The following is a 27,402-nucleotide window of genomic DNA, read 5'->3' as shown; positions in this document are numbered from 1 at the left end:
ATCTTTTGGAGCAAACTGTTTACTTGTGGGCATGCCATGCAATCCAATGATAAACACTGCAATCCTTGTTATTATCCTGAGCTCCCTGGGGACATTAATTTTCTTTAATATCATGCAGAACAAAGCAGCGTAGATTGAAGCTATAGATAGTGCATGTAAGGAGTTTTCGAACTGCATATGGTCTGGCACAAAGTACGATCCATTTGCAACATCAGTGACTGTTTTTCCACCTTTTTCTTGTTGAAACTAAGGAAAAGAAAAAAAAAAGACACTAGGCATGTGGGGGTGAAATATGCTTCTCACTTTTGGGGACTATTTCGTACATAATTTCTATAAGTACAAAGGAGATACTTCAGAACTGTTTTTAGAAATGAAGAAATATTCAGCAAATATTATCACTGATACTTTTCAGGAATGGAAAAAAACTTAACGAAAAGCCAATTATTTCTACAAAAGCTTGTTTAATTTTCAGTGTGTTCTTTCTAACTGAAAAAGAGAAAACTTTAACCAGCATGAAAACTGTGTCTGAGCATTATTGATTTGATTGGAAGCTCAATTTTTAATGAAAAAGACGTTTTTTATGACAGCATGTTTAGAGGAGGACAATGAAAGCTTAGAAAGGCTGCTCAGGAGTAGCAGGAAATGAAAGAGCCACACAGGAATGGAGAAGCTTTAAAGCTCTGCCATGTTAGCTGGCATCATCCAAACCCGAATGTCATAAGCCCTGCAAATGATCAGTAATTCTGACAGCAGCTTCTTCACAGAATTGTGCCCCAGTGGCAAATACGTAATGATTTTATTCTTTTCACATTGGTGGGGCCGGGTCATCCCCGGTGTAAGTGAGCGCAGTTTCCTTCAGCTTCAGTCGTAACTGTGTTATTTTGTATGAGGGTTGATACTGGTTCCTAGTCTTTCAGTAAAATGTGCCCTAGGAAATAGCTCGCTGCTTCTTAGCCTCTGTTAGCTAAAGAAATTTGTGCAGCGAATGTTCTCCTGAGCGCGACTTTTTCTCTTCCATTGTCTCGTGCACAAAGCTCCATAAAGAATGGGGAACACAGTGATTATGAGAGAGCAGGAGAGGAAAAGAGCACTGTCTGTGGGAAAGTTAACTCCTCTGCCTGTTGCACCTCTTGGGCAGAAGTGTCAGGGAAGCTGCCTGTAAGTACAAGCTCTTCTGGTTACAAACTTCTCTTTAATGGAGCCTTTTACAGCACCCCACCTCTTGGCTCACTACTGACCATGCACTTGCAAGCATGTTCAAGCTTCTGAGGTGTTTACAGCGCAGCCTGTGCAGCTCTGCAACAGAAAACCAGCTCTGCAATCCAGCCACGCTTGGAAGCCACCTAGGGATTTCCCGAGCTGGATCCTAGAGTCTCTGGCATGACTATGGCTGCAATTCCTAAGTCAGCAAATGGGATCAGTCCTAAGACTCAGTGATAATAATGGCTTATTACTGCAGTTTTAGGCCTGCTCCATCTTCTTCTGGACCAATTGTATATTCCTTCTGCTGGAAAAACTGCCATTTTCTGTCACCTAGTGCTGCAGTCACTGCTTTCCAAACATTGTGCTCTGGGTCTCGCTTCTGTATTTTCAGCACTCTGCTGCCCTTATAACGGTGTTCACCAATGCAGATGTGGGTTAGTATCTGGGTTTGATTCAGTGTGCCCATCATGCAAAAGCCAGCAGGTAGCTTACTGGGGTCACTTTTGTGTTGAATCATTTCTGTCTGATTTATCTTCTGTGGCAAACAGTCAGCAGCTCCAGTTACATCAATGAGCTAAAATATTAATAGATGCTAATCTGGCCGTTCAGAAGGGAAAAAATAGGTGACAGTAATAAGGATGTGTCATTCTTGCGGGCTTCCACATCCTTCACAAGTGGACTTGTTCAGCATAGGTGGAACTGGGTGCATGGGAGCTCCTGTGCTGGTTAAGCAAAGCTTGACAGGTCAGAGATGCCTTTCTGGGCCTGCTCAGCATTCCCAGCAATTCTTTGGTGTGAAGGAACATGACCTGATCATTAGATGCTGAGGCTGACCATCCCAAAGGGTCTACTTCCCCCGTGTTTATTTTGTTTTGATTTGCTTCCTGCAGGCCAGCCAGCTGGGAGTGTACCGGGCCTTTGTGGATAACTATGAAGTTGCTATGGAGACAGCAGAGAAATGCTGCCAAGCCAATGCTCAGTTTGCTGAAATCTCTGAGGTAATATCATGGTATTCAAACACACCGGCTGTCTGAATCTGACTAATACCCTGCGATGTCGCTCCTGTCTATCCTCCAAGTATCTTTGCAGCCCTGACTTCTGAAGGAGTTGTGAGCTCCTGTAGACTTACTGCTTCAGCTCGTGTCCTCACAGCAATTTATATGTTGGGCTAATAGAGGTTATCACACAGACAGCCTTTATGTGCTGTCCCCACTCAGGGAATCTTGTAAAAACTGGTATTGCTCTGAACTATTCAGCTCTGTGCCACCTTCACGTATTTCTAGAAGGAAAAGCTGTATTCGAGTTTCTCAAATATTTCTCTTGTTAACGATGATGATGCTGACTGTGTGTAAAAAGCCATCCTTAATGGCTTGTGTTATGGCTGTCGGTGGAATTGTAGGCTTCTCTGGCCCAGAGAGGAGAGGGTGGCTCTCTGTTTAAAAAGGCATGTGTGTCAACCGTAATTTATAATATTATTCATTGGGCTGCTCTGATTTCCTCTCGTTAGAAGGAGTACCTTGTGTCAAAGCATTTTGAATACTTTTTCAGGTGTCCCAGGCCACTAGCTTTGCCTGCAGTGTGTGGTCTCATTGACTGTTTGTATTGCGGTGATTATATCCTGACGAACTCAGTTGCCAACTTCATGTATATGTCCTTAAAAACAAGCTGATAAATAATCAGAGCTGAATAATACTGGGGCGTTTATTGCTCTGAAAAAACTCCCGAGTGCATTCAATATTGCATGTCCCTTTAGATTTTTATGCTAAAGAGGTAAAATAAAACATGTTCCCGCTGTGAAATAGGGGAAGCAAGGCTTGCCTTTTGGGACCTCCTCTGCTACTCAGCAGAGTGCAAATGCCTTCTATTCTCGCCTTTCCTGAGGATTTCCATCCGGTTCTGGTCCTTTGCCTGACTACTGCTGTGCTCTAGTGGTGTCATCTAATTAGTAAAGTAGCTTCCCCTGTGCTTACTTTTCTTTCAGTACAAAAATGCATTTCATAGACTTTCCTATTTATTAATAGTAATATGTATAGATAGTATTGTGGTAGTCCATACAAAACAGAATAGAGATTAAAGCCACAGGGTCCTGGGCTCTGTGCAAACGTGATGCTTTGGTTTTGCTGTTTTGTGAAGGATAATTCTGAAATCCTGTGAGTATCTACTGCATTTGGAAAGGTGATGATGGTACTTTTGCATTTGTGTTCTGGTGAGGATTTCAGAGCTCAACACATTAATGCACGTAGCTTCACAGTCCATTCGCAAAGAGAAGAGTTGCAGGCATTGTTCCTTTTCTGCCATGAAAGAGAGCTGACTTGTCCAGGGTCACGCAGCTCTGACTACGGGTCTAAGGAAGTACAACCTGGATGTACTGAATCACAGTCCTGTACTTGATTTATTGGTGGTATACACATGCTGTGACACATGCTGCATCCTTATGGACATGTCTTTCTCCTGCAGGTGATTTAAAAACTCCACCATCCCTGTCGCTATAGGTGGTTCCCTGCTTTGCTACGTCTCTACTGATACACATTCCTAAGAAAATTGCTTAATATTTGAGATATGTGGGTGCCTGTGACATGGCAATGGTGGATTTACCAAGGAGGAAAGCACATTTTTCCTTCACTGACTTGAACTGTGATAGAGCTGTCCTCCATTCAGAGTTAGGCCCTCCCTTGGAGAAGCAGATAGTCTCTTATGTTCTAATATGACATTTCAAGGTGATTGACCGTCTGCTACATGGGTTTTCTTTTTCTTTTAGAATCTGAAGGCTAGAAGCACAAAGGAATCCAAAGATCAGACGACGAAAAATTCCTTGGAAAGTGAGTGATCCATGCAGAGGAGACGGTGGTTTGTCAGGACTGTGCAGAGGCTGTTGCCAAACCTCCAATCTCCCTTTTTTGTTTTAAATGCTGGAAGGTTACAGAATCTCTGCTGGCTCTTTCTGGGAAATCAGTTCCCTTTTCCTAAGTAGCAGACCTTGTGCATAGAAAGCTGCATGCATGCATGGGGAAGCCCCTGCCCAGCTTAAAGCCCCATCAGTCCCTTTGGGCAAAACCAGGCCAACCAAAGGGCTGCTGTGATTTTAAGAGAACATCTGCTACGCAGTGATAGCACAAACACAATCCTAGCAGTTACTGTTATATGGTTTTTGCCCTACGGTAGCATCTAGAGAGCCTGGTCAAGATCAGGTTCCATGGTGTTTGTCTCTATGCACAGAAGTAGAAGACAACCCATATTATAAGAAGCTTCCATGCTCACTAATATAAAAGTCAGTCCCCTTCCTGTTTTGGCCTGTTCTCAGGATTTGGAAGTGTTCAACATATCATGCTGAACTCCAGAAGGAGGGGTGTACTGCCAACCTTTCGGGGACCTCCTTGGCAACTTTAAGAGCGCAAGGCCCGATTCTGCCCTGTGGGACCAGTCAGGTACCCAGGGAACCGTCAGAAGCGTGCCATGCTGTGTGCAGTTGTTCTGTACACCTTGTGTGCTCCTCACCTGCTGTCTGGCAGGGCGTGCTCACACGTGGGCATCTGTTTGCTATGGAGCATATTTGTTTCCTCTGTGTGTTTGTGTGTGTCTTACTGGCTGTGCAGCACATTAACCTTAGAGAAGGGAATTTTCCAGTATCCTACTAGTTAATAAACCTGTGCCTGCACATTCAGTTGCATTGGTCAAGTTGCTCTGTAGGGGCTGTAATTAGGTACCTCCTTCTTATGTTCCTGCTGCTTTTTTTTTTTTTTCTCACAGCTCTATTATACAAGCCGGTGGATCGAGTGACTCGCAGCACACTTGTCCTGCATGTAAGTATCTGAAGGGTAGTTTTCAAACTTTAGGCCCCTTTCCTATTTTCTTTGCCCTTCAAATTTTCCATGGAGCTGCAGGACTGCAAAATAAACCTATCATGCTGCATAAGATCCTCTGCCCTTTATACTAAGCGGAAGGAGTCCATAGGTAGGACCCTGCTACCTCTGCAGTGATGTTACCAAGAACTGCAGAATATTGTCCTCTTCCTCTGGAGAGAAAGCCTTGCTTTCATCTGTAAGAAGAAGCTGGAGCATCTTGTCCTACAGCCCTAGTTAGGAACCCTCAGGCCCTTCTGCTTTCCAGTGCCACTCATGGTTCTGTTCTTTGTTTGTGTTCCTGGTGTCAGGATTTGCTTAAGCACACTCCAGTGGGCCACCCTGATCATCCACTCCTGCAGGATGCTCTGCGGATCTCGCAGAACTTCCTCTCCAGCATCAATGAGGAGATCACTCCGCGTCGGCAGTCCATGACTGTAAAGAAGGGGGAGGTGAGTCTTCCTGCTTTCGTTATTTGCTCGGTTTCTAAATACTGGTTGTGCCTTTTCTGTAGAGCAGACTAGGAAGTTACGCTGTTAATCCGTTTGTTGCTAAGATACAGTTTATGCAGTGTCCTTGTTCTCTAAAGATGTGGTACAGCTCCTCTCTGTTTTCTGGTCAGAAAACTGTTTGGAACCCCAGAGAAAACTATGATTAGAGTTGTCCTTAGAATTTTTATAATCATTTGTGATACATAATTTCCATAATACGTATTGCTCTGCACTAAATGGATTTGTGTTTTACCTGCAAACTGAAACCAAACAGGAAGTCTGGGAAGAGGAGAAGGTGAAGAAACATCAGAAATCATGAAAGATTGGGAAAAGCTGTTTTCCAGAATCTTCATTCTCGCCATAAAACTCATTTTTCACATCCTCATTTCTAAAGAATGTTGTAAATGGGACTAGGAAGCAAAACAAATGGAATGGGTTGGGAAAACTAAGGGAGGTGACTGACTCCTAAGGGTGTAATATAACTCTCCTCAGCTCTGCTAGGAATTGTTCTACACCCTGACAGGTGTAAGATGTGCAGTTCCTTTACCTGCATGCAGTGTTGTGCAAGGAGGGCATAGAGCTACGCAACAGTAAAGTCCTGCATGCCTCAGTGGGATTGATTCATCTGCCTTGTAATTTCATTAGAAGGCAATTCAGTCCTTTCTGATGAGGAAGGGCCAGGACTGACAGAAGTATTAAAAGAGAGAAGGATATAGGAGATTGGACAAAAGAGCAGTGCAGCTCAGATAGCGTATGTGTAAGAGGAATTGTGGCAGCATGCCAGAGACACTGGCTGATCAAAAGTGACCCAAATTACCCTGTACGGAAACATCTCTTACAAAGCCCAGGAGATTATTAAGATACCATGAACCTTCATGATGTACTCCCAAATCCTGTCAGCTAAACATGCTTGCTTTTAGTTGTTAAACTGACTTTCAGCTGACAAAGATTTGTGAGAAGCTGCAGTACTGGGAATTCGGTGCAATTTGTCCTGCAAGTCTCACTCATTGTCTCATTTTGTCAACTGAGGAACTCTACAGCTGAGAAAAGAAGAGGAGGGGCTGAGCAATTGGAGGCTGAGAGGGAAGCTCAGACATCAGTCACCAGGGCCTCATCGATAGTAGATGGCCTCATTAAAGCAGATGCTGATCGGGTCATTGCAGAAATCACAGGCTAGAACGCCCCCTCGTAGGGGAGGGGGCATTTTGTGTTCTCTGGTTGTCTGTCAGCATCTCAAGGAGGGATGCAGGCTTTGAAAAGTGTCATGCAGAATCCTAATGAGGTGCTGGAACCCAGGCTAAGGAGCAGGCTCAGAAGGATGATATTTTTGGAGTGGTGTATTTGTCAGATCTTAGAAAGCAGGAAGGGGAGGCTTGTCAGGATTTGGCTCAGCAGGCCTGTTCAGTCCTGCAGTGACTCCATGTGTGATGTGGGGAGGGAAAGAAGGGAACATACCCAAGGAGAGGGCTGTGGGTGTGCTGGAGGGTACTGGGAACCCTTTGTGCTCTCCCCCACTGCACACAGCTTGCACTGAGCCCAGGGAAGGAAAGGACTTGATTCTGATGCTTCCCAGAGTTTGCTATCCACTCTGGCAATCTGATGGTGGATACTTTCTTTAGTCATTTGGCACCAATATTCCACTTTTTTCAAAGCAGTAATGCCCCAGTTGACACCACTCTGTGTCTAGAGAGTAGGTATGTTCACTCTCTGCATAGTAATCCAGAGACACAGGCTGCTCCCAGCTGCTCCCCGTGGGTTAGTGATGGCTGCTCTGTCCTACAAGCTACCCAGCTTGAGGTCATAGCTGGATTTTGTTTATGCCTGTAAATCTTTCCTTTTCTACTTATCCTTTCCTCCCCCTCGCCTTGCTTGTGCTTTCCCTAGGGTGACAGGACAGCGTGCAGTTTGCATCTCCTAATTGACTGCTCTCAATGCATAATGCATTTTTATTTTAATGATTCACCAGCTTGCTTTGATGGCTTTTTTCATTATTTGTCTTCCTCCCCCGCCCCTTGAAATTTCCTTGGTGGAAAGGAAGGAGGGAAAACAGCCCTTTCCCCTTGTGTATTGCTTAGGTGCTGATCTTGGTTATCTTTTTTTCCCAGTCCTTGCCTTTTATGTGGACTATTTTCTTTGAGTGCGTTATGAGGAGGAGTGAAATCTCCGTTGCCAGCCTCTTGCTCCAGCTCTTTTTTTCAGGATTGCTTTGAACCGAGGAAAGCAGCCAGTTGTTAATCTCCCTAGTGACAAGGCTGCTAAGGAGAGGAGTGCAGGTCAGGAGAGAGTACGGGCTCAGCTGCACGGTATTCCTCCCTTTTGAAAAAGGTGATTCCCTGCTCTGGGAGCACTGACTTAGTCTGACCTGCCGGCTGTCTTCCTGCGTAATGTCAGGTGTCCTTCCTGCACACTAGCCCCCTGGTTCTGCTTGGCTCAGGAGGCTTTTTTTCTAATTCTAGACTCTTGCATATAAACTGAAAGTTTTCTGTGACGCGTGGACCTGGTTTAATTTACTGGGCTGAATGAGTATTTGAGATAGCGCAAGGAGATGGGAACAAAGGGAGTAAAACAATTCACCAGAGGGACAGAAAGGGCTAAACAGGGAAGACAGTGTTGGTGGGTTAAGCCTGCGAACACACAGGTTGGTGCTTGCTGCCTGCCAGACTGACTGTAGCTAGTCTTCTCTGCCTTTCGGTTTGGTGAGGGCCACAGTGTGGAGGAGCCAGGAGAGCACCAGCCTCAGACTGGCAACACAGGGCAGCCAGGAGGGCTTATCTGGGCTTTTGGGTCTGTTTCCATTCAGCCTGATCTGCTACATTCTTTTGCTCCCTCCTTTTCTTCCCATCTTTCTACTTTTGTGGTTTTACTGTTTTACTTTTTTTTGATGGATTAGCTGCAGGTATCCACTTTGCCAACCCTCTAAATAAACAAATGCACAGAGGGGAAGAAGGTCTGAATAGCACTGTACTTTCTGACTCAGAATGTGGGTGGTGGAGAATCTTCCACCCTTTAGGACCATGGAGCAGGCATCTTATTTGCTCGCTGCTGATCCACCTTCACCACTATCCTCTTGGCTTGAATAGGGAACCTGTTTAAGGTTCTGCTGGGGATGGTCCCTTGGGGAAGCAGGAAAGTGAATGCTTTGAGGTAAAGGACGTGCCGCTATTATGTGTCAGAAGGAGGGGAGTAATAACCTTTCTAGTCTTATTAACAGAGCAGCTATATGGACTGCATGGGTTTTTTTTCAACTAAGCCTGGATGCAAATGACTGAAGAGCTTGTGTTGTCTTTCCCTGCCAGAAGTAAAGTTTTGCATTTCTAGCTAATTCAGCACATTCTTGTAAAGTAGGAATTAAACAAACTGCAAAAAAATTACTGAATTCATCTGGGAGATGGTGGCTCTTTCTTGACTGCTGCTCGTCTAACAGTCCTTGCAGGATGTTGTTCAGGGCAGTTCAGACCAACCCGAGTGGTGGTGGCTGCCATTCTATCTTGCCTCTGGCTGGGCAGTCCCACCCTCTCCGAAGTGTTCACACCGGTATTTGTGTGAGCCCACAGTGGCTTGGAGGAATGGAGCTTCCTAAAAATGTTAGGTTTTGGGTCACTCTGCTGGCTGAGTGGCTTAGTTCTGGTCTCATCAAGCACCAGTCCAGACACAATGGGGCTGTCATGTAGTTCCTTCTGGGATCAAGCCCACTAGATCACGTGTTGGATCACCTTACACGGCTGTGTAAGGAAAAGGTTTTCCTTTGCCCTGGAGGGAAGAGGCTGTTTGGCAAGCTGCTCTACCATGTTTCTAAATGTGGTTTTAAACTGCAGTCAAGGGGCTGGATGTCATTGCCTCAGGCTTCCATTTAGCTTGGTAGAGACCAAGTGTGCCAGGGAAGGGAAAGCACAAAGGATATTTGCAAGGGAGCAAAACTGCAAATGAAAGCCTTTGAAAAGCTGGGAGCTAAACTTAGACTCAGGTAGCTGTGTCTGGCTTGAGGCCTGGTGCCTACTTCTTCTGGAGGCCTTGGGCAGATGTTGGCAACAGAGCACTCAAAAATTATCTTGGATGCTTCACACTCTGTCTTACAGCTGAGTTCAGAGAAGTCCTGGTGACAGGAGCTTTGGAAAGAAAAAAGAAAGGCTATTAAAATGCTCAAAGAGCAGCCAGTGTAGTTCCCTAGGCAGAACATCCCTTTATTCTCCAATGCTGGTCTTGCAACACATGCACACAAGGAATAGTTTTCTTCCTACGCTCTGCAGAAAGCCAAACCACCTCTTCCTCACTGACATATGCCAATACCCATCTCCCGTTTTTACCCTCCTCCTCCTGCATCACACATGTTCCAGTCCTTCCCAGGGCTCTCACCCACGCACGCTGCAGCCCTCTGCTGTCACCACATCGGATGAGCTCTTTCCTCAGCACACAAGTGAGGAGACAGCCTTTTGTACAGCTGTGGTTCTGGATGAGTAGATTTTTTGATTTCGCTTTTTGTAATGTGTCTTGGACAAGCTGGTCTTCTGCCACACTTCCTGGAGTTAAACAGGACGTGACAGCAGCAGGATTTATCATATGCAAGCAGCACAAAAACACTGTAGGATGAATAGATGAGCATACGGGTAGTCGTGAGTTTGGTAGCAGAGGAGGGGGAGATGTGCACTGACAGAGGTAAGAGGAGGAGGACAGCAATAGGCAATCCAAAGAGGATATCCAAGCACTGAACGAGGTACAGGGAGAGCTCTTTTGTCCAGAGCACTGAGGTGGGTGGGAGAAGCAGCAGCTGAAAACATGCAAAGGAAAGCAGGGCTTAGAAAGGAGACTTGGGACTTATGCTGGACCAGTACAGGAGCTTTGCAAGAGCTACTAAAGGTAACAGTCTGCCGAGGCCTTGTTTGAGAGATTGAAGATGGTCCTAATTCACTCCATTATGACACATAATAAGAAGTTTTCCCCCAGGCCTCCTGGAACATCTTTCTATAGCTGAGCTGAGCTCCTGTGCTGGACACCTGACAGTCTTGGGGCTGCCTGGAAGAGAGGGGGTCACTGTCACTGTACTGCCACTCTGATCCCAAGCTTATGTTTTCTTGGATGTTTATTTGGTGTCTTTGTAGTCTGTATGTCATTTTAGGGTGTTTTAGAAAACCGTTAGCACCTTCGGTAACCTTAGCAAACAGAGTAACTTTGGAAACATAGGCTATTGTATGTCATGACAGCATGATCACCCAGCCAAAAGACCTCATGTTTCAGGAGACCCTGTTTGAGGCCACCAAAGGAATAGCTGTTGCTGGCCCTAGGTGGGAGGAGTTGACCAACGTGGGCTTTGGTTCCCAAACTGCTAAGGAAAGCCTGTGGAGCTGAGGTGGCATGGGCATCTGACCAGCACGAGTCTTGTCAAGGGGTTGATGGCTCCACCCAGGTGGGGTAGGATGGGCTGATTCATGTCAGGAGGTCCGGGAAGGTGCCCTGCACTCCTTTGCTGTGGGGTTTGGCAGGGATCTGATAAGTTAGCTGGGAAATACTTTTATTGTTTCCCTCTGACCTGCTGAACCCTCCCGGCAAGATGAATCATTTGCAACAAAGGATGTGACCCTCTGCTGGAAGCGCCCCTCCTCTGCTCCAATGATGCTGAGCAGCCTGGGGCATGCCTGTTGTGCCCAGCCCTAACGAAAGTCCTGTTTTCCAAGAGAAACTGGTAGTTAGATTTAATATCAAGCTCCACACCTCTTTGAGGAGAGATTTTCTGACTCGATCCACAGACGTTTTCTCCTGTCCTCTCCTCCCCTGATACTTGGTTGCTTTTGTGGCAGTTTACCCCTGCTGCTTGTTGAAGGGAGACCTTCCCAACCAACTCATGAGCAAGAAGAGATGAAGACTGAAAGGTCTGGGAAGCAGAGTATTTTCTTCTGAGTGGCTGCCTGGAATACATCCCTTTCACCTATTTACTTCTGTTCCAGTCAAGCTTAGGAAATACAGCCTTGTTTTTTTTCCCACCCACCTCTCTCTCTGGGAGATCATGCTGCCAAAGATTTTTTGCTGTCTCATGGTAGCACTGTGTGTCATGTCAGTCAGGGTATTTTGTACCCAGGAGTGCTGGTCAAAATCAGCTCCGTGCAAATGAGCGGCACCTCAGTCCCAGATAGGAAGTATGAAGGCTGTTGAATCACGCCCCTGTTTTGGCATCGTATGGCTGAGCGTTCTGCTTGGGTTTTGGGGAGATGTGGTGCAGAGAGCATGGCTGCTTGGGGGAAGTCTGCTTGGATGGTGACAGCAAAGGACTGTGCAGTGGCAGGTTAGGTGCAGCTTCAGAAGGCAGGAGAAGGGGTGGCATGGTTGGACTGGGGAGGTCTGTAGCCTTGCTCCAGGGAATACTGATCAGCTGCTCTTTTCTTATTTTGTGGAGGCCTGGCGCAAAGGTCACTTGTGCCTGTGTATGGGCTTCCTGTTCACTTGAGGACATACTTATCTTCAAAATGCTCTGGTCTAGGTGATGGTACAGGAATAGTGCTGAAGCCATGGGGCTGATCAGAAATCCTTCAGTCTTCCAGCAGCCCTCATAGGCCTGTGCCCTCCATTGCCTGTGAAAAAATATGTTGCTGGCCATGTTGTTGGCCTGTCTCTGCCACCAGAGACATCTTCCCAGGATGGGGTGCTGAGTCTGTGCTCTGGACTAGCCCTGGGGTGCTTCTCAGCCGGGAGCTCTCGGAAGGGTGCTGGGCTGGGGTCTTGGCTGATGTCAGATGCTGCCAGTGCCTGGCAGAGGGGGACAGAAGGCCAGGTCAGGACTGTGCCATGTCCCTGCCAGGTAGGGAAGGTTCAATGCCACATCCTGCTGGGTAGCAGAGATGAGTAAGCTGTGAGGACAATGAGCAGAGGTTGAGCTGGCAATGAGCAGCTATTCTCATTGCCCCGGAGGAGCTGAGCTGATTTGCAGTGTAATTAATATGCATCAGATCTAGAAACCTGAGATCAGGGTTTTGGCTTGCTCAGAAAATATCTTTCCCTGCTTCTTTATTGCTCCCAAATGAAACTTATTGCAGCTGTGGAGAGTGTTTTTGCCACTGACAACATACCTCCTCCTTTTTTTTTATTTATTTTTAAACTTCAGTGTTTCTCATTTCCTACCTGGGGTTTGTTCACCAGGCAGGAGGGGGAGGCTCGCACAAGTGCACATCAACAGCAAACACATTAATGCTGGTAGGCGTTCTCTCCAAAACCACGGAGGAGAAGCCAGGAGGGTCACGCCCACCTAAAAATAAACATTAACCATATGTACAGGCCTTTCTGAGCCTGAATCACTGCTGGATACCAGATCTCCACAGACTCCTGCCCAAGATGGTGCAACAGTCTGCTAGGGAGCAGCCTTGCTTCCTGGCGCTATGGGAAAGGTGCAGCTTTTGCTGCTGCTCACAGATTTCCAGGACCTTTGTGTAATGGAAGGCAACACCAAGATGAGACGCTGACACAGCTAGCTGTGGTGCTAGTGCAGCTGCAGACAGGGAAACGCGGGCTCTTAGTCCATGTCAGGAAGTTTAGGGTGCTGTAGGGCAGAGTGTGGAAACAAGAATTATGTCTGCAAAGGGCATTTCTCTGCCTTGTGTTCCTTGCCATGATGCCTGCTGGGCTCAGGACTGATGTGGTTTGTTTTCATTTTGGAAAGCCAAGATGGAAAGAATGGTAGGTGGAAGGAGAGGCAGCGTGTGGGGGTTTGCACTCCCACACCCTCTGCAGTAAATATGTTCAGGGCTTGTTAGTCATGCAGCAAACAAAACCCGTGGGGCATAACCTGAGAAACTGAGGCATCAGTTCTGGTTTGGATGTCCTGATATTGCCGGGGCTAACTGCTTTGCTGTTGCATACTGCTGCATAGCTGAGCACAGCTGCCTCTTGGAAATGGACAGCTTTTGTGTATGGGGTTCCCAGCATGGGGATCACAAGAGATACTGCAGGTTGGGAGCGAGTCATACTGACAAGTCCTGAGCATGGACCTGGAGAAGGCTGGCAGATGGTGAGGGGGGTGTTGGCTAGTGCTGGATCTGGACAGTGTTAGATCTCTCCTATCCCCTACCACGGTGCTGTCTAGGCGTATATGGTATGTGTAACATGTTGCTCACTGGTGTCAGGACAGCATCCTTTTAGCTGGAATAACGAGGAAATAGTATGGGTCAGGAAAGACCTTTGCATACCTGTGTGGAGAAGCTTGTACTGGCTGTGAAGCAAGGCAACACTGGGAGTTACAGATAGTGATGGGAATAAAATTTGCCCAAGGTTGAACACCCCGACTTCTGTTTGAAAATCAATGGGAGATATCTATTCCAGATGTGCCCTCATTGATCCTGACATCAGAGCAGAAGGCCTGAGCATGGAGCAGGGCTTGAAACTCCTGGCTTGATCACTGGTAACAGCACACAGCTATCTGTCTCAGTGCCAGTGCTCCAGCCTTTTTGTCTTTCACCTATGGAATCGCCATAAGAGAATTAGGAAAGTGATCCTTCTGCCTACCAATGTGTGCCTCTTATTTAGGAGGTTGTAAAGCTCTGTGGAACGAGAAACAGGAATAAAGTCATCAGGGTTGTGCAGCTTCTTTGCATCTTCCAGGTTTGGGGAATGTTCATATTATATATATAATATATAAAGAGATTTAGATGGGGGGGCATATCCAGATGTTCCAATTTAAACACAGGCTGATAAGGGACTACTGAGAAGTTTGCTAGATACACATTTTGTTCAGGAAACATCCCTTAACAGTACTTGTAATAAAGCAGCAGCAATGGCATTCATCTGTTAATGTTGACAAACTACTGCTGTGAATGGGGAGTGGAGGTGTTCACTCCTCTTTCTCCCTGGTGGGGTAGCTTAAGTTGAATTCAGTGGCTGTGAGTGACTCCTGAGAAAAGTGGTGTTTGCTGCTCTCTGCTGGTGTGTGAGGGGATGGTGTGCTGTCAGTGATTCTGGCCCGTGGGTACACAGAAACTGGGCAATGACTCACAATAAATTACACTTGGGCTCAGGAACAGGTCACGGAGAGAAGCCTGAAGACTGACCCAGAACTAGATAATAAAGGAGATGCATGGCCATTTCTGCCCTTGGGAGGGAGAGCAGCAGCAGGGAGCAGAGCTTACAGCAAGGAACACTTAATAGACTTTTTTCTTTTTTCTTAATTAGACCAATTTACTGAATTGGCTCTGGTAGGAGTAATGTCTAAGGCAAGTGTTGCCCAAGTGCCAAATCTGGGGCTCATATTGTTCTGGGGCTCATATTGTTCTGGGGCTCATATTGTTCAGGAGCTTGCGGGGTACATTGACAGGGCTTTAAACTAGAGACGAAGTGGGAGGGGGAACATATCAGGCTTGCTTGTGACAAACTGTGGGGTGATACACAATGGTTAGAGGGACAGGCTGCAAGTATGAGCCCCCAGCCTGTTGCCCAGAAGCATTGTGGAGACGAGCTGGGGGCTCCTGAGGTAGTAGAAGCCAACAAGGAAACTCCCATGAAACACCTCAAGGGTATCAAGGGGCACTCCAATAAGGAGATAGCCCACCGCCCAGATGAAGTGCCTCTACGCTAACGCACACAGCATGGGAAACAAGCAGGAGGAGCTGGAAACTGCCATGCTGCTAGAGAGCTACAACCCAGTTGGCATTACTGAGACTTGGTGGGATGAATCCCATGACTGGAATGTGGCTGTTGATGGCTGCAGGCTGTTCAGAAGGAGCAGGCAAGGAAGGGGGAGCAGAGGTGTTGCTCTCTACATCAAGAAATGGATACAGTGTGAAGAGCTGTCCCTGAAGAATAACCACGAGCAGGTCGAAAGCTTATGGGTAAGAATTGGAGACAGAGGCAACAAAGTGAAACTTGTGGTTGGTGTCTACTACAGGCTGCCTGATCAATGGGAGCCTACTGACGAAGCCTTCTTCCTCCAACTCCAGGAGGATTCGCGCTCGCAGGCTCTTCTACTGGGGGACTTCAACCACCCTGACATCTGCTGGAATAGTAGCACAGTGAGCAGTAGGCAATCCAGGAGATTCCTAGAATGTGTTGAGAATAACTTCTTGAGCCAGGTAATAGGCAGCCCTACCCGAGGAGATGCAATACTAGACCTGATGGTCACCGATGAAAGTCAGCTCATCGGTGATGTCAAGACTGGAGGCAGCCTGGGCTGCATCAACCATGCATTGCTGGAGTTTACGTTCCCGAGGGATAGGGGAAAATCGAGGAGTAGAGTCAGGACCCTAAATTTTAGGAAAGCGGCCTTCCAGCTCTTCAAGGAGTTACTCAGCAGGAGCCCCTGGGAAACGGTCTGCAGGGGCAAGGGAACAGAGGAGAGCTGACAGATCTTTAAGGACGTGTTCCATACAGCGCAGAAGCTCTCAGCTCCCAGGTGTAAGAAGTCAGGCAAGGAAGGGAAGAGACCAGCATGGCTGAGTTGAGATGTGCTGGTCAAGCTAAAGAGCAAGAGGGAACTGCACAGGCAGAGGAAGCAGGGACAGGTATCCTGGGAAGAGTATAGGGACACTGCCCGGTTGTGTAGGGATGGGGTCAGGAGGACCAAGGCATGGCCAGAGCTGAGTTTGGCAAGGGGTGCAAAGAACAACAAGAAAGGCTTCTACAGGTACATCAAGCAGAGAAGGGAAGTCAAAGAAAGCGTACCCCTGCTGATGAACAGGAATGGTGGCCTAACATCAACAGATGAGGAGATGGCTGAGGTACTCACAACTTTTTTGGCTCAGTCTTCACTGGTAACCTCTCTCCTCACCCCTCCCAAGCCGATGGACCGCAGGATGGAGACCAGGGAGGTAAACCCCCTCCCACTGTAAGGGAAGATCAGGTTCGTGACCGCCTGAGGAACCTGGATATACACAGGTCTATGGGACCTGACGAATGGACCCCAGAGTCCTGAGGGAACTGGCTGATGGAGTTGCTAAGCCACTCTCCGTCATATTTGAAAAGTCATGGCAGTCAGGGGAAGTCCCTGGGGAGCGGAGAAAGGGAAACATTGTGCCCGTCTTTAAAAAGGGTAGAAGGGAGGATCCAGGGAAATACTGTCCTGTCAGCCTCCCCTCTGTGCCTGGGAAGATCATGGAACAGATCCTCCTAGAAGCTATGCTAAGGCACACGGAGGACAGGGAGGTGAGCTGAGGCAGCCAGCACGGCTTCACCAAGGGCAAGTCCTGCCTGACCAACCTTGTGGCCTTCTATGATGGAGTGACTACATCGTTGGACAAGAGAAGAGCTACGGATGTCATCAATCTGGATTTCTGTAAGGCCTTTGACACGGTCCCCCACAGCATCCTTCTCTCTAAACTGGAGAGATACGGTTTTGATGGGTGGATAAGGAACTGGCTGGATGGTCGCATCCAGGGGGTAGTGGTCAATGGCTCAATGTCCAGATGGAGACTGGTGATGAGTGGTGTCCCTCAGGGGTCTGTACTGGGACAGGTACTATTTAATATCTTCATCAGTGACATAGACAGTGGGATTGAGTGCACCCACAGCAAGTTTGCAGGTGACACCAAGCTGAGCGGTGCAGCTGACACACCAGAAGGACGGAATGTCATCCAGAGAGACCTGGACAAGCTGGAGAGGTGGGCTTGTGAGAACCTCATGAGGTTCAACAAGGCCAAGCACAAGGTCCTACACCTGGGTGGGGGCACCCCCCAGTATCAATACAGGCTGGGGGATGAAGGGATTGAGAGCAGCCCTGCGAAGAAGGACTTGGGGGTACTGGTGAACAAAAGGCTGGACATGAGCCAACAACGTACGCTTGCAGCCCAGAAAGCCAATTGTATCCTGGGTTGGATCGAAAGAAGCATGGCCAGCAGGTTCAGAGAGGCGATTCTGCCCCTCTGCTCACTCTGCTGAGACCCTACCTGGAGCACTGTGTCCAGCTCTGGAGCCCTCAGCACGGGACAGACACGGGGCTGTTGGAGCGGGGCCAGAGGGGGCACAGAAATGCTCCGAGGGCTGGAGCCCCTCTGATGCGAGGCCAGGCTGGGAGAGTTGGGGTTGTCCAGCCTGGGGAAGAGAAGGCTGCGGGGAGACCGTATTGCAGCCTTTCAGTGCTTAAAGGGGGACTATAGGAAGGATGGGGGCAACCTCTTTAGCAAGGCCTGTTGTGACAGGTCAAGGAGTGATGGTTTTAAACTAAAGGAGGGTGGATTTAGACTGGATATAAGGAAAAAAATTTTACAGTGAGGGTGGTGAAACACTGGAACGGGTTGCCCAGGAATTGATGGTGGATCCTGCATCCCTAGAAACATTCACGGTCAGGCTGGCCAGGGCTCTGAGCAACCCGATCTAGTTGAAGATGTCCCTGCTCACTGCAGGGGGGTTGGACTAGATGACCTCTAAAGGTTCCTTCCAACCCAAACCATTCTATGATGCTAACTGAAACATTTTTTTTCTGTTTTTTTCACCAGCACCGGCAGCTGCTGAAGGACAGTTTCATGGTGGAGCTGGTTGAGGGGGCTCGCAAGCTACGTCATGTCTTTCTTTTTACTGATCTGTTCCTGTGTGCCAAGCTCAAGAAGCAGATTGGAGGGTGAGACTTTGCTTCTGGACTATGTGCTTTGCATCTCAGCTTTTGCAGAATCCTGGGTTTAGCCAGAAATTTTAGTTGGATATGAATACCCCACACGTGGGTAACCATAATCCACAAGATGTAGTTAGACAAGGAATGAGCAGTAAGGTATTGTCTATTATATGAGACCTTGGCCAAGTCCTGATCCCTCAGGAAAGGTTATTTCCTCCTGCCCCTGCCCCGAGCCTTCCTAGGAAAATAAGATGTGCTCTAGCTGCTGGTATTCTGGAAAAATGCCATTCATTTTTCTACTTAACCCTTTCTTTTAATAGGTGACTCTTCTTCGCTTTATTTTGTTACCAAGGTTATTAGTTTTGGCCTTGCAGCTACAGCCAGTTAACAGTTTGCAGACAAATGGAGAAGGTACAACAAAGAGATTATGTGTCAGCCCCAAAGTACAGCCACGCAAATGGTTTTGTTGACATTCTTCACAAGTGAGGGGGTAAGAACCTTTACCAACACACCTGCCTTAAACAGGGCTTCTCTTCATTTGGTAAATGTTCTGCTTGGGAGGTCTCCTCTCATCATCTTGCCTTCCTCAAGAAAAAAGTTGTCCCCAGCCCCTTTTGAGGCACATGCTTGTGAGGAGTGAACTTTCAAAAGAGTGGGACATTCCCAAGCGTGGATGGATGTTCCTGACAGTAGAGGTGGAGAGGGAATAAATCACGTGAAACATTAAAAAAGTGAACTGGTTATCCTGGTGAAATCACTGGAGAATGGCAGTTATGAGCTGTAGTTTCTCTCTTCTGGTTGGATTACACAAAAGTTTATACATATTGTCTCACACACCCCACTTGGCCCTCCTAGCTCAGGCAGGAGAGACCTGGGTTTAGACCATAGTAGCAGCCAGGCCAGAGGCATGGCATGGCTTTTTCACTTTTCTTCTATGGAGGCTTCAAAGGGAGAGCACACAGGACTGAAAGGGGTTTGCAAAAGATCGTTGTATTTCTTAGAATGAAAAGAACTAGATAACAAGTTGCTTTATTATTTGTGGTAGTGGCTACCGGCCCTTCTAGGCTTTCTTGCTGGAAAGCAGCCCTTTACCAGACTTTTTCCACATGGGCGTCACAGTGAAGTTGTGCCCATTTCTGTATCTTACACACTATAGCGGGGAAGGACTTGTGGGAAGGGGGAGTGGGTGTTGCCAAACACTGGTAATAGTAATAGGTTCGGACATTCTGTCTTTCAGAAAAAGCCAGCAATATGACTGCAAATGGTACATTCCACTCACTGACCTTAGTTTCCAAATGGTGGATGAGTCTGAGGCAGTGCCCAATATCCCACTGGTACCTGATGAGGAACTGGATGCCATGAAGATCAAGATATCCCAGATCAAGAATGACATCCAGCGTGAAAAGGTAAAAGGGGTCGAGCACTCCATGCCAAGCACAGACTCGGTGTCTCTGCTGAGTGAGGTGCTGGTGGAAGCAGCATTACCAGAGCTGCACAGCATGGGGAGTCATGCTAAAACAGACCATTCAGCAGAGGCTGGTGGTGCAGCCCATTGTTGCTTGTTGTAGTGCTTGGCTTGAATGATGGTGTCCTGTGAGGTGGCAAAACCAAAAAGTCCCTGTAGTTGTACCCAGTAGCTCCTCTACCCGTATGGGACTGCCTGTGACTGCTGTCTCCGAGCATCTATGTGGAGGGTGGGGCTCTTATGCTGTGGACATGGGAAGGACTGGGAGCATGGCATGCCAGTTTCTGGCTAAGTATGATCCTGCAAGCAATTTTGGTCAGAAGCCATGTACTTCTGAATTTTTGCAGGCTCAGTTATGCTTTTGAAGCTTTTTCTGACTTCACTGGTGTCAATGCACCAGCAAATATATGGAGAACACAAATTATGCTGACTGGACAGTCTGACACAGATATGGTGTCTCTGGCATAGGCTTCTCTTTGCTTGCAAGACATGTTTTTTGCCAGAGGTGTTAGGCTCCAAACCTTCCTGGAACTCAAAAGAGAAATAAGAGTTTGAGAACAGAAAGCCGGCTGGTGTGTAGAACAGGATATGAATAACATTGCTTGTACCATGAGAAGACTATCATCTGCACTTCCAAAGAATATGCTCCTGCCTCTCTGCCCTGGCTGGCTTTCAGAGAGGGCTTCCTGGAAGAAGTAAGGTATTAGGAGGAACACTGTGTGGAAGCCTCTTACTGACAAGTCTAAGATACGCATTTCAGTGCATCAGTGCCAAACAATATATGTGGCTGGGTTTGGGACTGCGTTTTATCCAGGAAAAACCTTGGCTTTAGCTGACATCTGTTGAAAATGGATCAGTGGGTGGGAGAGAATTTTGGCAACAGAGTTCTGGGCAGCTTCTAGAGAAGTTCCTTTCAGTCTCCTTAGTTAAGGATGCTTGTGGAAGACCTGGCAGTGCTATGGCTGCCCAGTGTCGTGATGCTGCTGCAGCCTCTGGAACAAAAAATAGAGAGTAGAGCTGGGACAGTGATCATGTGCCTCCGCACCTCTGTATGGGGCAGCTGGAATGGGGGAACAGAGCCAAGTCTGAGTGTACAGATACGGCAGGTAACATCGTCCTGAGCACCTGGGAGCCCTGCAGATCTTGTTGACCGTATTTCTTCTGCCTGGGGCCATTTGGCTACTTACAGAGGGACTGTGGATCTTAAAATGCCTGTCAGTGTAAATGGGGGCAAACATTAGAGAATGACAGGTGTCTTCCGTCTCCCTCTCTCTCCCACCCTTCAGCGGGCCAATAAAGGCAGCAAGGTCATCGAGAGGTTGAAAAAGAAGCTCTCAGAGCAGGAGTCCCTCCTACTGCTGATGTCTCCCAACATGGCCTTCCGGGTACACAATCGCAACGGCAAGGTGAGTTGGCTCTTCTGGTCTCCCTCAGTGAACAAGGCAGAGGTCAAGGGGAGTGCGTGTGTTTGTATACACTGTGGTACAAGGAGGTCTTCCTGCCCTCTACTGTCTGGCCTGAAAGCACTTACCAAGCAGCAGACACCTAACCCTTGATACTCCAAAGGTTGTGATGACATCTTGTACAGCTGTGACTAATTTGTATGCAACATTGGCATTTAAAAAATAATGTTAGAAATTAATCCCATACCTCAGCACCTGCCCAGGCAGAGCAATAGAAATGGCTTTCTCTACCTAAGGTAAAGCACTGCAGCAGCTGCCTTCTAGAATCCCCTTCAAATTCAAGGCTTAGCATGCTCAGGGCTGACTCCTCAGCACTGGATGCTGCACTTGGCACCAGGGATGCTGAATAGTTGGAAACAATCTCCTTTAGGGCTGTGGGATGCTCGATGTGCCAGAGGTGTATCCTCCACTCTGACAGCGCTGTAACTTTTCACTGTCGCCCTTCCATACAGGTGGCAAAGGCTTCTTGCTAGATCTTGTTGCTACTCATTGAAAATTCAGCAGCTGGTCCCCACTTCCTCAGTTTGCATCAGTGTCTAGGCCTCTTGTGCAGGCTTTTGCATTTCCCGGTGCAGCCGCTGTGAGGAGTGGCACAGAGCTGCCGTGGGGCCTCACGCTGCCAGGGACGCAGCTGCTCTTTGCGGGGTGGAGCTCTGTGAAAGCCCCAGCTGCAGGATTCTGTGTAGGTACTGCTGGCACCTGCTGAGAAGGCACCCTGCTGGAGTCCTGCCAGTCACTGACAGCACTGTGATGTAGGGCAACTGGCAGGAGTACTAGGACAGTATATCTAACAATTTCCATAGGAGAGGGGGGAGGCAGGCAGGCCGGCTCTCAGTGGTCTGACTAACGCATACTCCGTTCTCTTCTGTTTTCCTTGGCAGAGTTACACGTTCCTTATTTCATCGGACTATGAAAGGGCAGAGTGGAGGGAGAACATCCGGGAGCAGCAGAAGAAATGTGAGTGTCCCTCAGCTGAGCGTTGGTACAAATACTGTGATCTTATTAGAGAGGACGAGTCCAGGGGATGAGGAGTGGGTTGGGGGTCCCTGCAAAAAGTGAGAGTTGTGTTGAAATCTACAGCACAACATGGATGTCTTCTGTCTCTGTATCTCTGTACACCTGAGCCTGTCTGGGGGACTTTTGCTTGTAGGAATGCGTAGGAAGAGCACTTATTAGGTGTGTGGAGTGACTCTCCCATTTACCCTGTTGGTCAGAGCTCTGTGCAGCTTCAGGTGGAGGGAGCAGCTGCGCCCTTCTACCTCGCTCCAGTCCAGAGAAACTTACTCTTGGCTGAGTAAGAAAGGAAAATAAGAGGCCCCCCCCGCCCCACTTCCTGTGAACCATCCTGAGACTTTTTACTCCAAAGAGTAACTAAATATTCCTTCAGCAGAGCTGGGCTGCAGCAGCAGTACCGATCTGAGCACCATGGTACAGTTACTGAGCATTGCCCAGCGAGCATATGCCCAGAATGAGGGAACATGCATCCAGCTTCTGCTTTGAATTTTAATTCCTCCCTCTTTGAATCTCCTTGGCAGGCTTTAAAAGTTTCTCACTCACATCAGTAGAGCTCCAGATGCTGACAAACTCCTGTGTGAAGCTTCAGACAGTCCACAACATTCCCCTCACTATCAATAAGGAAGGTGAGACCCTTGGTTTATGCTTTCTCATGGTATAGCTGCAGTGAAAACCTGCCTCTGCCTGCCTTTGTGCATGTCCCCTAGAATTTCTCTTACTGTTTCTTTTTGCTACAGGCTTCAACCTGATGATGAGTAACAAACTGAGAGTTCCCGTAAAACAAAAACTGAGACCATATGTACCCAACTTGTGTAGTTCAGTTGAAGTAGATGATAGCGTACAAAAAGAGAGCAGCAGGAACAAAAACAGTCTGTCATCCCAGTGTTATCTGCTGCAACAATAAAAATACAAGCTCCAAATTATATGGCTATAACTAAATTAGTAAAATATTCCTGGACATCCTCCAAAATATATTCATTGACTATTAAATGGTCTTTCCATGCAGCTATCATGCCGGGGATGGGAGTGCCTGTTGGAGTCCTAGCCTGGGACAACTTTGAACTATGCTTGGGAATCCTTTGAAAGAACACTGGTTGGCCAAAACTGTGTCAGAGACCACCCTAAATTACTGTTTAATCTACTACTATAGATTTAGGCCCTATATTTTACTTTTTCTCCTTTGAATTTCTTCCATGCTACCTGGCTGACCCTAGAAATGTCATTGAAATGCCACACATAGCCAGAAGATATTACAGGTGAAACTGGCACTGAATCTGGAACAGTCTCCTCTTCTGCTGAAATGGCTAGATTATATGCTCCTGCCATCCTTTTCTTTAGGGACAGTTTACCCTCTCCTTATTGTTGTGGCTTAACCCAGCTGCCAACTCAGCCCCACCCAGCCACTCCTTCACTCCACCCTGGTGGGATGGGGAAGAGAATCAGAAGGGTAAAAGTGAGGAAACCTGTGGGTTGAGATAAAGACAGTTTAATAGGTAAAGCAAAAGCTGTGCACACAGGCGAAACAAAACAAGGAATTCATTCCCTCTTTCCCGTGGGCAGGCAGGTATTCAGCCATCTCCAGGAAAGCAGGGTTCCATCATGCCTGCCGGTGACTTGGGAAGACAAATACCATCATTCCAAACATCGCCCCCTTCCTCCTTCTTCCCCCAGCTCTATGTGCTGAGCATGACGCCATGTGGTGTGGGACATCCCTGGGGTCAGTTGGGGCCAGCTGTCCCAGCTGTGTCCCCTCCCAGCTCCTTGTGCCCCCCTACCCACTTGCTGGCCTTGACTCTCTGTAAGCCCTGCTCAGCAGGAAGGAAAACATCCCTGGGTTGTCAACACTGTTTCCAGCACAAATGCAAAACACAGCCCCATACGAGCTACTATGGAGAAAATAAACTCTTATTCCAGGCTAAACCAGCAAACTCATTAACCTGTGTAATATCAATCTCATCACTGTCTTTCACTCTTGGCTCCTCTGTGAATGTAACAAAATTCCTTGGGTCTTTTGTACAGATGATGAATCTCCAGGTCTTTATGGATTCCTGAATGTCATTGTCCACTCTGCCACAGGATTCAAGCAAAGTTCAAGTGAGTTGCAGTTCTGTAATCCACAGAGGTATTGATCGGGGTTAGATAATTCAGGTGCTGTGACAGCTGGGAGCGGACTGGTTTAAGATTGCAACATCTGGGATGATGGTGAGGAGGAGAGGTGATTTGGGGAACGGGAAGTGAAATCAGGGCATTGGTCTAAATTTAGAGGAATGCAATTTTTTAATGCTACTGTTAACTCTCAGAAAGATCAGGATCAAGGATCAGCATGCAGCATTATTTTTTAGGCCTAGTCTGTCAGTATTTTTTCAACCTGTGTTTGCTAATTACCTAGCAGTTTTAGATACAAGTCATCCCTTATCCCAAACTCTTTCAACTGTATTTTGTTTTGCAATGAAAGAATCGGAAGCGTTCTCTGACATCCGGAATTTTTAGTGTGAAGAAAGAGGTGCTAATATTCAGGGGAGTGATTTGACAGAGGATCAAAAAAGGTGAAAAAGTAGAGTGAAGAAGACACCTGTAGAAATAAACATGCTTCTCAGCCATTGATGAGGATTATCTAGGAAAAGCTGCAGAGCTTACCTAGCCACGTGGCTGGAGATCCTGTTCTTATCTGGGCTGCATGTGCGGTCCCCGGAGGAAAGGGATGAACTGGCTGTGCATGCTTTCTGTCAGCTTTCCTCCTGCTGAACCACTGGCTTCCCAAATGCTGGCTAATGTCAGTTAAAACATAACTTGCAAACAGGGGCAATGTCTGCAGCTCATTACTAGCTCTTCAAAAACACCAGATACCACATAATTAACCACTTCGGGAAGATAATGAGTTTTTGATGGCTGGCCCCTAACCTGCTCTCTGAGGGATATTATACTGATGCTGTTCTCAGTGAAATTGGCTCTGATGTGTTGATGGGATTCAATATCTGCCTGGGGAAGTTTCATTTCTCACTGATGTACACCCGCTCATTGAGGGTTGGTTTGGGAAATACTAGATAATGGCATACACCTGACTCGTGTTAGAGGTGAAGGGCTTGTCTGTGCTGAGGTCGTTTATGCAGCTGTGCCGGTATTTCAGCTTCATAAAGGCAACTCTGCTGGTCCAGATGATGAGGTTTGTGCTGGATAGTGTTACTGGTACTACTACAGAGAAGATGCAAATGAGGACGCACGCTGAAAGGGATAATACAAGTTAGGAGATTCTAGACGTTTTTCCAGTTTCTGTCCCTGTCTCCCCTCCTCAGATTTGTACTGCACATTAGAGGTGGATTCTTTTGGGTATTTCGTGAACAAGGCTAAAACTAGAGTTTACAGAGACACCACGGAGCCCAACTGGAATGAGGTAGGCTGGATTTCTCTTTATGTGACTTGCTCCGTGTGCCAAACTTCAACACGCAATGGGAAGAAAACACGCAAATGGAAGAACTTGCTGCATGCTCAGCGCTTCTGCTGCATATACTGCCTCTCAGAAAACACTTTTATACCAAGTTCATTTGGCTGTCAGGGCTTGCAGAACATTCTGTCTTGGGTTAGCTATAGTTAAACAAACGTTTCTGTACAAATTAGTCTTCTACAGCGTTTCATCATTTAAACAGATGCATATTTGAATTTTTTTTTTAAAGACACAAGTGAAAATATATTGAAGGAAGGTGGTTTTCTTTATTTGTTGTGAGGGGGAAAAATTAGCTCTAGATGTTTTGCCTGTTCACAGCCAACTCAAACATGCTGGGGAGCAAAATGAAATGCAAGGAAAGTGGGCGAGTTTGTTTCTTTGAATAATGCTTTGTTTTGAAACTCAGTGAAACCTGACTAAGGAGTCAACCATCTTAGTCTCTGATTTGACCACCTTATATATACAAAATGCAATTTCAGTTTATTTCTAGATGAACTTCATTAAGTTGAGTCAGTCCTTAAGTGTTACTTCCTGATGAGTTTCGAGGAGACTATATTGGTTATTAAGAGACTAGTGTCCTGCTGGGATGTATTCATTGCTCTTTCCTTTCCTGGTGCCCTGCAGGAGTTTGAGATTGAGCTAGAAGGCTCACAAACTCTACGGATTCTGTGCTATGAAAAGTGCTACAACAAAACCAAGCTCACCAAAGAGGATGGAGAAAGCACAGATCGCATAATGGGGAAAGGACAGATCCAGGTAAGACTGTGCTTAGCTTATTCCTGCTACCCTTATTGCAAAACATAACAGGACTTTTGAATCAAGGAGGGTTTTTTCCCTGCCGTCTAATTGTCTCAGCCTTGGAGGTTTTTCTCCAGCTAGTGAGGCATACAGTGTGATTAACAGGTGGAAAGCCAGCAGCTTTTTCACTCTTGCCTTGTCCCCTGTGCCTACTTCAGTACCCTTATGGAATAGATGCTTTTTCATGAAAATTTACATTTTGATCTCCAATTTGCCTGTTAACTTCAAAACTTCCAGCACAGTGCAGAGGAGCTGCAGTGTCAGTGAGCCCTGGACACTGTTGAGGATGCTCCATTTGTGAGAACAGAGGAAGCAAGAATATACTATTCCCTCTGTAAATTATGTGGAAGAAATGCTGTCTTCTGAATGTGCTGGAAGTTGATTGATGTGATAGTGAGGCCTTGAAGGACAGGCTTATTGTCCTGTAGACTGCCATGTCCAGAGTTTAGTGTCCATGACAACAGGCTGCATCAGAGAGAGATTTCCACTGCTGAGAGTCAGCGTGTGGGATGCTTTGTCTATGTGGCAAATTTGTAATACAATAAGGGAAGTGATGAGCTGGTTGCAGATGAACGCTGCTCTCGGGGAGCTGCTGTGTGATAAAGCACTAAAGCTCCATGCAGGAGAAATTGGGCCACCCGGTGGAGGACGACATGGAAAGCATATGTTCCCCCTCTTCCTCCCATTTGTTACACTGTCCACAGCTGTGGGAGGAGGGTGTTTAAATGCTTTCTCTGAGGTCACATCTTTGTGTTGGACTGGCTGCTGTATAGAGCAGAGACGCAGCCCAAGATACCTTTTTCTTTCCGGCGTGCTGAAGAAGACCACCGGTTCTCCTCCATTTATACTGGACTCTTCCTCACTCTGTGGATGACAGCTTTCTCCAACGTTTGAGTGGTGGTCGCACAGGCCAAGGCTGTTTGTGGGATTTCAGAACCAGCTCTGACCGAGGGCAACCTGCAGGATCATATCTCACCTTCCCTCTGGAAGGGTTCGTTGTCTAAATGGGTTTCGTTAGGCCTGTTCCTTTCCCTCCCTCCTTGCAGCCCTGAGGCTGCCGTGCCATTTTCAGGGAAAGCTATTGTCACCAAATTCATGGTTTGAAAGAAAACTTGTGTACAAATCACTAACTGCTAGTACAGGGTACCTCCTGTGTACGTGTCTCGGGCTAAC

General features: G+C 47.2%; 1 protein-coding gene across 3 annotated transcripts in view; it reads left to right on the top strand.

Annotated features, from left to right (window-relative positions):
- Positions 1–27,402, top strand: part of BCR (BCR activator of RhoGEF and GTPase) — a 105,309-nt gene that overhangs the window by 65,071 nt on the left and 12,836 nt on the right. For 2 of the 3 annotated variants that reach the window (XM_075110792.1, XM_075110794.1), the window contains 12 exons: positions 2,094–2,201; positions 3,962–4,022; positions 4,951–5,003; positions 5,354–5,494; positions 17,935–18,056; positions 19,285–19,453; positions 20,799–20,918; positions 21,857–21,932; positions 22,511–22,615; positions 24,009–24,083; positions 25,283–25,380; positions 26,056–26,187. In XM_075110792.1, the coding sequence (XP_074966893.1) occupies positions 2,094–2,201; positions 3,962–4,022; positions 4,951–5,003; positions 5,354–5,494; positions 17,935–18,056; positions 19,285–19,453; positions 20,799–20,918; positions 21,857–21,932; positions 22,511–22,615; positions 24,009–24,083; positions 25,283–25,380; positions 26,056–26,187 (1,260 nt within the window). Of the gene's footprint in view, positions 1–2,093; positions 2,202–3,961; positions 4,023–4,950; positions 5,004–5,353; positions 5,495–17,934; positions 18,057–19,284; positions 19,454–20,798; positions 20,919–21,856; positions 21,933–22,510; positions 22,616–24,008; positions 24,084–25,282; positions 25,381–26,055; positions 26,188–27,049; positions 27,200–27,402 lie in introns of those variants that run through there. The other variant, XM_075110793.1, reaches the window with a different exon arrangement.

The sequence above is a fragment of the Phalacrocorax aristotelis genome, chromosome 15 (assembly GCF_949628215.1).
Source record: "Phalacrocorax aristotelis chromosome 15, bGulAri2.1, whole genome shotgun sequence".
Taxonomy (NCBI): domain Eukaryota; kingdom Metazoa; phylum Chordata; class Aves; order Suliformes; family Phalacrocoracidae; genus Phalacrocorax; species Phalacrocorax aristotelis.
This window is presented reverse-complemented; position numbering and strand designations above follow the sequence as displayed.